The sequence below is a fragment of the Babylonia areolata genome, chromosome 7 (assembly GCF_041734735.1).
Source record: "Babylonia areolata isolate BAREFJ2019XMU chromosome 7, ASM4173473v1, whole genome shotgun sequence".
Taxonomy (NCBI): Eukaryota; Metazoa; Mollusca; class Gastropoda; order Neogastropoda; family Buccinidae; genus Babylonia; species Babylonia areolata.
Window position 1 is genome coordinate 22277902 of NC_134882.1, and position 12133 is coordinate 22290034.

At 43.1% G+C, this 12133-nt stretch overlaps 1 protein-coding gene across 1 annotated transcript in view; it reads left to right on the plus strand.

Annotated features, from left to right (window-relative positions):
* Positions 1-12133, plus strand: part of LOC143284202 (uncharacterized) — a 58142-nt gene that overhangs the window by 8730 nt on the left and 37279 nt on the right. The window contains exons 7-11 of the mRNA XM_076590871.1: positions 702-883; positions 3087-3163; positions 5839-5912; positions 8210-8367; positions 10586-10814. Of these exons, the coding sequence (XP_076446986.1) occupies positions 702-883; positions 3087-3163; positions 5839-5912; positions 8210-8367; positions 10586-10814 (720 nt within the window). The remainder of the gene's footprint in view (positions 1-701; positions 884-3086; positions 3164-5838; positions 5913-8209; positions 8368-10585; positions 10815-12133) is intronic.

A 12133-nucleotide genomic window follows, 5' to 3' on the forward strand; every position in this document is an offset into this window, starting at 1 on the left:
TCGCTCTTTCTGTTTGTCTCTGGACCTTCCCACTTGGAATGATCTCCGGAACAATCACCGGAATGATCTCCCTCCTTCGCCAGGTCATGTCCCTACACGCACTTCTTTCAGGTCTGGCCTTGACACCTACCCGTTTCCAAATCACCTCCTCTATCCTTCATACAGATATAATCAATGTTATGTATTTTTGTCTTGTTCCTATTGTTGTTATTGTCACTGTTGACGTAATTGTTGCTATTGCTACTTTGTAACTGGTTTTATTATTATTATTATTATTATTATTATTATTATTATCATCAACATCATCATCATCATCATTATTGCTGTTGTTGTTTTTATTATTATTATTGTTTTTATTGTTGTTGTTGTTGTTGTCATTATTATTATTGTTGTTATCATTATCTTAATTCTTCTTCTTATTATTGTTATTTCTACAACTACTACGACTACCACCACCACCACTACTACTACTACTACCAACAGACTATTTTCATTGTCACCAGGTGTGGTGGGAGACTGGCCGTCAGCAGATTGGTTCCTTCAGCGCGGCGTTACTACTACTGCTATCACTACTACCAACAGACTATTTTCATTGTCACCAGGTGTGGTGGGAGACTGGCCGTCAGCAGATTGGTTCCTTCAGCGCGGCGTTACTACTACTGCTATCACTACTACCAACAGACTATTTTCATTGTCACCAGGTGTGGTCAGAGACTGGCCGTCAGCTGATTGGTTCCTTCAGCGCGGCGTCCAATGTGACAGGTGTGCTGTGTGATGTGGACGCTGTAACGGTGATGCTTCACAGGTACTCCGCTCTGGCCTTCTGGGACTACGCCACTGCTGCCCCCTACCTTCGTCTGGACATGAACCCTGTCGTGCCTGGGTAAATCGCTATGTGTGGGTGGTGTGTGTGTGTGTGCTTGGGGAGTGTGGGGGGAAAGGGGATGGGGGGTTGTGTGTTTGTGGTGTGTGTTTGTGTGTGTGTGTGTGTGTTTGTGGTGTGTGTTTGTGTGTGTGTGTGTGTGTGTTTGTGGTGTGTGTTTGTGTGTGCGTGCGTGCGTGCGCGCCACTTCTGCCCCCTACCTTCGTCTGGACATGAACCCTGTCGTGCCTGGGTAAACTGCTGTGTGTGGGTGGTGTGTGTGTATGTGTGTGTTGTGTGTGTTTGTGTGTTGTGTGGTGTGCGTGTTTGTGTGTGTGTGTTGTGTGGTGTGCATGTTTTTGTGTGTGTGTGTTGTGTGCGTGTTTGTGTGTGTGTGTGTGTGTTTGTGTGTGTGTGTGTTTTGTGGTGTGCATGTTTGTGTGTATGTGTGTGTTGTGTGGTGTATGGTGTGTTTGTGGGTGTGGGTGTGTGTGTGCGTGTGTGTGTTTGTGTGTGCATGTGAATCATTATTTTATTGTATAAAAGTCAGACAGAGTGTTTTGGAACAACAAAGCAATACTATAAACTAATTTGGCACTCCACAATTGAAATATGTACAGACACGGCAGAGGTAAGTGGTAGACTTATTTGGCACAACAAAGTTTAGAGCTCTACAGACTATCCCTTGACAGCTCTCTCTGAATTTTCTCTGTTATTTTTCCATCCACACAGCTTGATTGATACTCTCATTTTTCCAGTCATACACAAATCATGAATAATTCAGTTGTTACTTGTTCATCTGTACACAGCTCATGAATACCTTCATTGTCACTTTTTTCATTTATATACAGCCCATGAATGCTTTCATTGTCACTTTTTCATTTATACGCAGCCCATGAATGCTTTCATTGTCACTTTTTTTCATTTATACACAGCTCATGAATACCTTCATTGTCACTTTTTTTCATTTATACACAGCCCATGAATGCTTTCATTGTCACTTTTTCATTTATACACAGCTCATGAATACCTTCATTGTCACTTTTTTCATTTATATACAGCCCATGAATGCTTTCATTGTCACTTTTTCATTTATACACAGCTCATGAATACCTTCATTGTCACTTTTTCATTTATACACAGCCCATGAATGCTTTCATTGTCACTTTTTCATTTATACACAGCTCATGAATACCTTCATTGTCACTTTTTCATTTATACACAGCCCATGAATGCTTTCATTGTCACTTTTACATTTATATACAGCCCATGAATACCTTCATTGTCACTTTTTCATTTATACACAGCCCATGAATGCTTTCATTGTCACTTTTTCATTTATATGCAGCCCATGAATGCTTTCATTGTCACTTTTTCATTTATACACAGCCCATGAATGCTTTCATTGTTCATTTTCCATTCATACACAACTTCTTCACCCTCTTTGTTAGTCTTCCATCAACATACTCCTGATCAATACCCTAACTGTTACTTTTCCATCAACATACTCCTGATCAATACCCTAACTGTTACTTTTCCATTCACACACAACTGATGAATATCCAAACTGTTACTTTTTCATTCACACACAACTGATGAATACCCGAACTGTTACTTTTCAATTCACACACAACTGATGAATACCCAAACTGTTACTTTTCCATTCACACACAACTGATGAATACCCTAACTGTTATTTTTCCATTCACTCACACACCTGATGAATATATAATTGTTACTTTTCCAGTTATACAAAACTTGTGAATACTGTCCTGTTAAAAAAAAAAAAGTAAAGAGTGGTAACTCTCTCCATGCACAAGGTACACAACTTGAAGTCAATGCTGCTTACGCTACCGATTCAGCTAGCACACAGGTAAATGAAAGGTACATTGGAACAAACCCAGACACTTCCTCTAAAAGGAAGCGCCGGGCTTGTCCTTATACCGATCATTTGATGTGTGCACACAGCAGCAATGACAGAAAAAATATGCAAACTTGCTTTTGTTCAAGACTGGCATAGCCTCTTTAATCCTGAACAAGCCACACAGAACACACGGACAATACAGAACAAATACATGGTTGCCTCGCTGGTTTTTCAACTTGAAATTGATAAACAATGAGGCCAGGAGATCAAATGATTAGCATGATGATTTACTATCCTTGTTACTTTCCCATTTATGCACATTTGATGAATGATACCAAATGTTGTTCCTTTCTGTCACAGCAAAGACTCTGCTCTGGTGTACAAGGACGCCATGTTTTTCTCACCTCACAAGTTTGTAGGTGGAATCAACACTCCAGGTGAGGACATCAGTGGACTGTCACAACAATTCTCACCGAGAAAAAGCAATCAGTAGTCTGACATTCAGTCGTGTCCGACTAAGATCATCAGAACAGTGATGGGGGCAACTACTGTCCAGACTTTGGTCAAGTTACATCCTAACTCTCTGGGCCAGGAGGGCTTTGGTACAGTTGGCACTGGGATGGTCCCCAATGGCCAGCTAGCCCTCAAGGCTGCGGCACTTGTAGTCTAACGTCCATGTCAAATTGATGCTGATTACTGTAGTGAACTGTTTTTGGAGGAAATGTGCCCACGGCAACAAAAATTTGTCCCTTGTAATGTTTCATAGTAAAATCCACTCATGGGTGTGGGTGTGAGTGTGGGTGTAAGTGTGAGTGTGGGTGTGAGTGAGCATGTGGGTGTGAGTGAGCGTGGGTGTGAGTGTGGGTGTGAGTGCATGCCTGACTGACTGAAACAGGAAAGAAATGATGAGCACCTGAAGGCAGTTCTCAGTTGGCTGTACCCAGGAAGTCAGCCTGTTGTGCAAATGACTCCATGTTTGTAAAGTGCTTAGAGCTTGGTCTCTTGACCGAGGATAGGGCTATTTAAGTATCCACATCAATAAATCAAAAACTTTATAATGGGACATTCATACTGTATTGTAATTTTTTTTTTTTTTTTTTTTTTTTCCTGAGACGTGTAAAGTGGCAATTGTTGGTTTTGTGTATGCCTGTTATATATAACTGTGTGTAATGTATAATCATGTTTATGTTCAGGTTAGTTGTTTTTCGTTTTTTTTTAATTCTCTGATAAAGATTTGACAGAATTGTCAAGGCAAGAGGCATGTTCCAGGTTTACGTGCTTGAACGTGACTGTACTGTGTGGAGCGTTGGACCATGACTGCACTGTGTGGGGTGTTGGACCATGACTGTACTGTGTGGAGTGTTGGACCATGACTGTACTGTGTGGAGTGTTGGACCATGACTGTACTGTGTGGAGCGTTGGACCATGACTGTACTGTGTGGAGTGTTGGACCATGACTGTACTGTGTGGAGCGTTGGACCATGACTGTACTGTGTGGAGTGTTGGACCATGACTGTACTGTGTGGAGCGTTGGACCATGACTGTACTGTGTGGAGTGTGACCATGACTGTACTGTGTGAAGCGTTGGACCATGACTGTAGTGTTGGACCATGACTGTACTGTGTGGAGCGTTGGACCATGACTGTACTGTGTGGAGCGTTGGACCATGACTGTAGTGTGTGGAGCGTTGGACCATGACTGTACTGTGTGGAGCGTTGGACCATGACTGTAGTGTTGGACCATGACTGTACTGTGTGGAGCGTTGGACCATGACTGTACTGTGTGGAGCGTTGGACCATGACTGTAGTGTTGGACCATGACTGTACTGTGTGGAGCGTTGGACCATGACTGTAGTGTGTGGAGCGTTGGACCATGACTGTACTGTGTGGAGCGTTGGACCATGACTGTACTGTGTGGAGTGTTGGACCGTGACTGTACTGTGTGGAGCGTTGGACCAGTGGTAATGTGTCCACCTAGGAAGCAAGAGTCAAATCCCACAGTCGCCAGTATTTTCTCCCCCTCCACTAGACCTTGGGTGGCGGTCTGGATGCATGTCATTTGGATGAGACAATAAACTGAGGTCCCGTGTGCAGCATGCACTTATTGCACATAAAAGAACCCAAGGCAAAAAAAGGGTTGTCCTTGGCAAAATTCTGCAGAAAAATCCACTTCTATAGGAAACAAGTCATATTGCAGCCAGAAAAAAAAGAAAAAAAGAAAAAGGGTGATGCTCTCAATATAGTGATGAGCTCTCCTTGGGGAGAGCAGCCCGAATTTCACAGAGAAATCTGTTGTGACGAAAGAGTAATACAATACAATTCAGTGCAATGCAATACAATGCTACAATACTTGTGCTGGATTTTCTTTTCCAAATTGTTTTGTTGTTTTTTTTTGGTTTTGTTTGTTTTGCCCAGGTCCAGGTATGTGTGTGTGGAGGTGGGGTGGGAGGTAGGGGGGCACTTCATGAGGGGCAGCTGCTGTTGTGAATGCACTGTGTAGTGTGATTTTGTAGTATATGTTGTATGCCAGGTTTGACTGTTTTGCTTGTAATCTGCTTCCATCATCAGGATTCATGACACTTAACTTCTCTCTCTCTCTCTCTCTCTCTCTCTCTCTATATATATATATATATATATATGTAAAGGCTGCAGAAAAAGGTACTTCATTCATTATATCAAACTATTTTTGCTCCTGTATACATTCTGCAGAATGACAAACTACGTTGTTTCCAACTGTCAGTTTCTGACATAATTATATACCCAACTTCATAAATAAATGCAGGAAATGAACACCCCCTCCCATCCCCCATCCCCGCCCCCCTCTGCCCACAACCCCCCTCCCATCCCTCTCTGCCCCCTTGTGCCTCCCACCAAAAGAGAAACATCATCTTTGCTGACATGATAAAATCATTCTGATTTTGATTCTATTGGATGTTTATTGAGGTTTTGTTTTAAACAGTATTTTATTTGTTGAGGATTTCAGCCCTGATCTGGCCCATGTGTGGTCATTTGGGCCGTTAGCAGCTGAGGATAAGGGCTTGATAAGTGTTGTTAACTACAAGGCTTGGTCTGGTGAAGCGTCAAGCTCAATCATGTGCCGTGATTTCGTGCAGGTGTGTTGGTTGCCAAGAAACGACTGTTTCAAAGCGACACGCCCCATGTGTGCGGAGGCGGCACTGTCTTCTATGTGAGTGTGTTGTGTGTTTGTGACTGTTTCAAAGTGACACACCCCATGTGTGTTTGTGACTGTGTCAAAGTGACACGCCCCATGTGTGTTTGTGACTGTTTCAAAGCGACACGCCCCATGTGTGTTTGTGACTGTTTCAAAGTGACACGCCCCATGTGTGTTTGTGACTGTTTCAAAGTGACACGCCCCATGTGTGTGAAGGCGGCACTATCTTCTATGTGAGTGTGTTGTGTGTTTGTAACTGTTTCAAAGTGACACGCCCCATGTGTGTTTGTGACTGTTTCAAAGCCACACGCTGCATGTGTGTTTGTGACTGTGTCAAAGTGACACGCCCCATGTGTGTTTGTGACTGTTTCAAAGTGACACGCCCCATGTGTGTTTGTCACTGTTTCAAAGCGACACGCCCCATGTGTGTTTGTGACTGTGTCAAAGTGACACGCCCCATGTGTGTTTGTGACTGTTTCAAAGTGACACGCCCCATGTGTGTTTGTGACTGTTTCAAAGTGACACGCCCCATGTGTTTGTAACTGTTTCAAAGTGACACGCCCCATGTGTGTTTGTGACTGTGTCAAAGTGACACGCCCCATGTGTGTTTGTGACTGTTTCAAAGTGACACGCCCCATGTGTGTTTGTGACTGTTTCAAAGTGACACGCCCCATGTGCATTTGTCACTGTTTCAAAGTGACACGCCCCATGTGTGTTTGTGACTGTGTCAAAGTGACACGCCCCATGTGTGTTTGTGACTGTGTCAAAGTGACACGCCCCATGTGTGTTTGTAACTGTTTCAAAGTGACACACCCCATGTGTGTTTGTGACTGTTTCAAAGCGACACGCCCCATGTGTGTTTGTGACTGTTTCAAAGTGACACGCCCCATGTGTGTTTGTGACTGTGTCAAAGTGACACGCCCCATGTGTGTTTGTGACTGTTTCAAAGTGACACACCCCATGTGTGTTTGTGACTGTTTCAAAGTGACACGCCCCATGTGTGTTTGTGACTGTTTCAAAGTGACACGCCCCATGTGTGTTTGTGACTGTTTCAAAGCCACACGCCCCATGTGTGTTTGTGACTGTTTCAAAGTGACACGCCCCATGTGTGTTTGTGACTGTTTCAAAGCCACACGCCCCATGTGTGTTTGTGACTGTGTCAAAGTGACACACCCCATGTGTGTTTGTGACTGTTTCAAAGTGACACGCCCCATGTGTGTTTGTGACTGTGTCAAAGTGACACGCCCCATGTGTGTTTGTGACTGTTTCAAAGCCACACGCCCCATGTGTGTTTGTGACTGTTTCAAAGAAACACGCCCCATGAGTGTTTATGACTTTTTCACAATGACACACCCCATGTGTGTGACCAGAAAAGTGTGAAAAATGATGATTTTGTTGTTGTTGTAAAGTATGGTGACTGTCTGAAGTCATCAACGCAACAGGAAGCCAGAAACGTGTGAAAAGGACATGTGTATGAATGTGTGCATGGACACACACACATATACACACACACTTATACACATGCATATGCACTCACATTCACACTCACATTCACATTCACACACATAAACACCTCCTTGAATCTGAAACTGAAGTTTTGACTCTATGAAACTGAAACTGAAATTCTGACACCTTGAAATTGAAACAAATTTTGACATCACCTGGAAAATGAAACTGAAATGTATAATAATAATGGGTCTGCTGCTACTACTACTGCTACTTCTAGTAATAATAATGATAATAATGTTGATAATAATAATGATGATGATAATACTACTGCTACTACTACTACTACTGATGATATAATATGATGATAATAATAATAATTATAATAATAATAAGAATAATGATAATGTTAAGTAGAAGAAGAAGACGACAAAGAAGGAGAAGAAGTTAATTTATATAGCTACCTTACTATGTAATATGATAATAATGGTAATGCTTCTACCACTGGTAATAATGTAAAAGAAAATAAGATGAAGAAATGAAAAAAAATGATGATAGTGATGATAATGATAATAATGATCAGTGATTCCACCACTGGTAATAATATAAAAGAAAATAAGATGAAGAAATGAAAAAAAAAATGATGATAGTGATGATAATGATAATAATGATCAGTGATGACAATAACAATCAGAAGAAGAAGATACAATAATAATATGATAAGAGTGATGATAATTATAATGATAATGATGATGATAATAATGATAATAATCATAATCATCTAATTCATGTAACTGCCTTTCCGCATTAAGACCTGCTGAACTGCACAGCACATTGCAAAACGTCAGTGACACCTGTGGGTTCAGGTGCGTCGGGATGCTCACCGCTACCTGCGAGAGCCGGAGCTGAGGGAGGAGGGGGGAACTCCAGACATCGTGGGCGCCATCAGGGCAGGGCTGGTGCTGCAGCTGAAGACCTCCATCACCCCAGAGCTCATCATGCTGAAAGAACGCTCCCTGTTCCGGTGAGGGAGTGCTTGAGGGTTTTTTTGGGGGGTGGTTTTGATCATTTTTTTGCTGCCCCATTATCTGTGCCATTTCAGCAGCATCATTCCCACACGGCACTTTCCAAGTCCCCCATACACAACCACACTGGGGTCCACAGACAACTATTGAAGTCAGGTCACCAGGAGACCCTGTACTGCTGCTGTCATTTTTTGTTGTTTTTGTTTTTGCTGCCCCTTCATCTGCACGGTTTCAGTGGCATTACTCCCACACCACACATTCCCTCACACACAGCCACAACCAGGTTAATCTCTCACAGTCCCAGTGTCAGCAGTCTGCAGGTAACCATTGATGTTAGGTTCCCAGGAGGCCACACAACAAAGAAGACCCAGCACTGCTGCTGAGTCACTTTGATGGTGTTCAGTAGTGCCTGATCTGATTTAACGTACTTAGAAAGGACACCACCTACTGTGCCTCCTACTGATGACAATGATGGCCCAGTTGTGGAGCCAGATTGAGTAGGTCTTTTCCTTTTGCTCCACATTGTCTCGTTTGTTCAGAGTGGTAACAGTAGTGTTGTGGTAGCCAGCTTGTTGTTGAAGTGTCTGTGTGCTAGCTAAATTGGTAGCATAAGCAGCATGGACTTGAAGTTGTTTAGCTTGTAAATGGACAGAGTTATCCCTCTTATTTTTGCTCAAGCCTTTGCTCAACTAGCCTCATTCTTTCATTTCATAATACAAACATACCTGCTCCTAAGAAATGGTTTTCTTCTTCTTTTTTTGTTGTTGTTGTTGTTGTGAGGTCTTTGGAATAACCTTGACCTTTGGTGTCACATGGAAATGACGTGGCTGAAATTTATGATATGACTAAAGTGTCATAAGGAACTCATGAAGGGCTGCTTAAAAAATAAAATGGAGAGGGGGAAATATTGTTGTTGGGTTGTTCTTTTTCAAAATTATATTTAGGACTTTCTGATTACTGTATTTTAACATGAATGTACTTAACAATCTGAGATTCCTGTGAATAAGCAGGGCAAAGTTAAGTGTGTGTATGTATGTGCAAAAATGCATATATGATTTGTGATATATCACAATACATTGTACAAATTTCTGTGCATCTATGACTGATAAAACTATAAATTCAAACTTAGGTTTTATTTAACTCTTTCACCACCATAGATGACTTTAGTCGACATCAAGGGGTCATGTTTAAAGGACCGTTGTTCACATTGTGACAAAGCCTGACAGCTGTAGCCAGAGTCCTGTCAATAGAACAACCTTCGCCCCCACACCCAGTTTTGAGTGACATGAACCAAAGCCTGAGACTGAGAGCATCATATCTCAAATATAAGGCGCTGGGGAGTGTTTTTCACACAGAAACTTGGTGGTGAAAGAGTTAAATGACCCATCACACACAGTCTGTCTATCTCTTTTTCTCTCCTCTCTGTCCTTCAAGACAGTTCCACCACAAACCAAAAAAAACCTATTGGACACAAGCCACACTATTGTCTGGTTTGCCTGCTTCATCCATTCAGTCCCTTCAGCGCATACAAAACTCTGCTGTCTGACTCGTCCTCAGAAAGAAAAGATCTGAGCACATCACTCCACTTTTGCAACATCTTCACTGGCTCCCTGTCTCACACCGAATAAAGTACAAGATCAGCACTCTATGTTATAGATGTATTCACAAAACTGCCCCTTCCTATCTCTGCGGTTGCCTTCACCTCTGCACTCCATCTCGCTCACTACGATTGGCTTCGGATCCACTCTGTTTACGCATACCCAGATTCAAACACTCGACTGTTGGCCGCTGTTTTTTCTCTGTCTCTGGACTATGGATTTGTCTGAACGCAGTGACGCCTCCTTGAGCTACTGAAACTGAAACTGAAACTGTCTCTGGACCTTACAATTGGAATGAACTTCCTCTTTCACTTCGTCAAGTCTCCACACTCAGCTCTTTCAAGTCTGGCCTTAAAACCCATCTCTTCCCAAAATAGCCTCCCTTGCCTGCCTCTTCCTTGTCTTTAGTTTCTACAGTTTTAGATTTATGCATGCGTGTGAATGACTGGTGCGAAACCACTTTGATTTGTCTTTGCACAAGATTCAGCGCTATAAATACCATTATTATTATTATTACACATTCATGAGTTATACACAGCTTCAAGAAGACACACACCACTCTCACTGACCAAACAATTTGATGGGTGGGTGTGTAACTAACATCGTTCTGACGTTTCAGACGGGCGGTGGAGGCGTGGCGGTCAGTCCCCAACCTAGTGATGCTGGGTGATGTGGAGGAGGGGGGTGGTGAGGAGGGGGGTGGTGAGCGTCTGCCCATTTTCTCCTTCCTCCTCCACCACCCCCACTCCAGCCTCTTCCTCCACCACAACTTTGTCAGCGCCGTGCTCAACGACCTGTTCGGCATTCAGGCCAGGGGAGGTTGTGCCTGTGCCGGACCCTTCGCCATGGTGAGTTATGGGCCTTGTGTGTGCAAATCGTCAGGTTGTGTGAATTATTTATTGATTTTGTGTGTGTGTGTGTGTGTGTGTGTGCCCCGTCATCTGCAGCACTGTCTCAGTGGCATTGCTCCCACGACACTCATTCCGAGTCCCCACTACACGGCCACACCTGGGTTCCTATGTGACAGCCGCAGTGTCAGCAATCTACAGGGAACTACTGTATTGTAGTTGTTTGTTTCAGTATCTCAAAGAGGCATCACTGCATTCGGACTGATCCATATATACACCACACCACATCTGCCAGGATAAAGCCTGATCTGCAGTATACCTCAACACCCTGTCAGGCCTTGAGTACATGTTTAATTATGTATTTGTGTACCTGTCAGAGTGAATTTTTGCTACAGAAGTTTGCCAGAGAACAACACTCTCATTGCCATGGGTTCAGCTTCAGTGCACCAGGTGCATGCTGTACATGAGGACTCAGTTTATCGTCTCACTCGAATGACTAGACACTCATTTAGATTTTCCAGTCGAACTTGGGAGAAAGAGTGAGACTATGATTTGAACCCAGACCTTCACAAACTCTGTATTAGCAGATAAGGGTCTTAACCATTCTGCCACCTTCCTCTTGTTGTTGATATTTGTGGTGGCATTGTTATTACTTGTTAGCTTGCTTGCTCACCTCTGTGCTCTATCAGAGGCCAGGCAGGGTATTGAATTCTGGAGTTTTATTCAGTCAGTACCAGCTGCCACTATACTGCTAATGCAGAGGTACCTGGGGAACTAACTCCCCCAAACTTTTAACCAGTGGATTATCTAGGGTTTTCTCCCTTTAACTGAGGCCTCAGTTATTCGCCACAAACACTAAAGTGGTGGTTGTAGCAATATTATGATGTTCTTTTAAAATTCTTATTCAGTGCAATAGAATACAGACAAAAAAAAAAGTCCCATACATGTTTGGTGTGAGTGTGGGAAGTTAAGACGCTGTGTATGTATTTTTTGTGAATCTTCTGTCGATTCTGAGAGGTGTGAGAACTGAGCACTGTGAATTAAAGAATTCCACACAGTCAGTTGTTGTTATTGTCTCGTTCGTCATTTATCAGATGGATTCCCCCGTCCCCTCGACAAAGACGGCAGTACATTGCAGGTCCTCCAGTCCTCCGTAGAGCGTCCGGGCGGCTGGGATTGGGTCGGGCCAGGTTTTCTCTTGGAGCGCTTGGTGGAATGGGCAGGACTGCAGCAGATGTTCTGTTGTCTGGCTGCCAGTTCTGTAGGGGCACTGCTCTGTGTCACCAATACAGAGTTTCATGTACAGGTGGTGTTTCAGG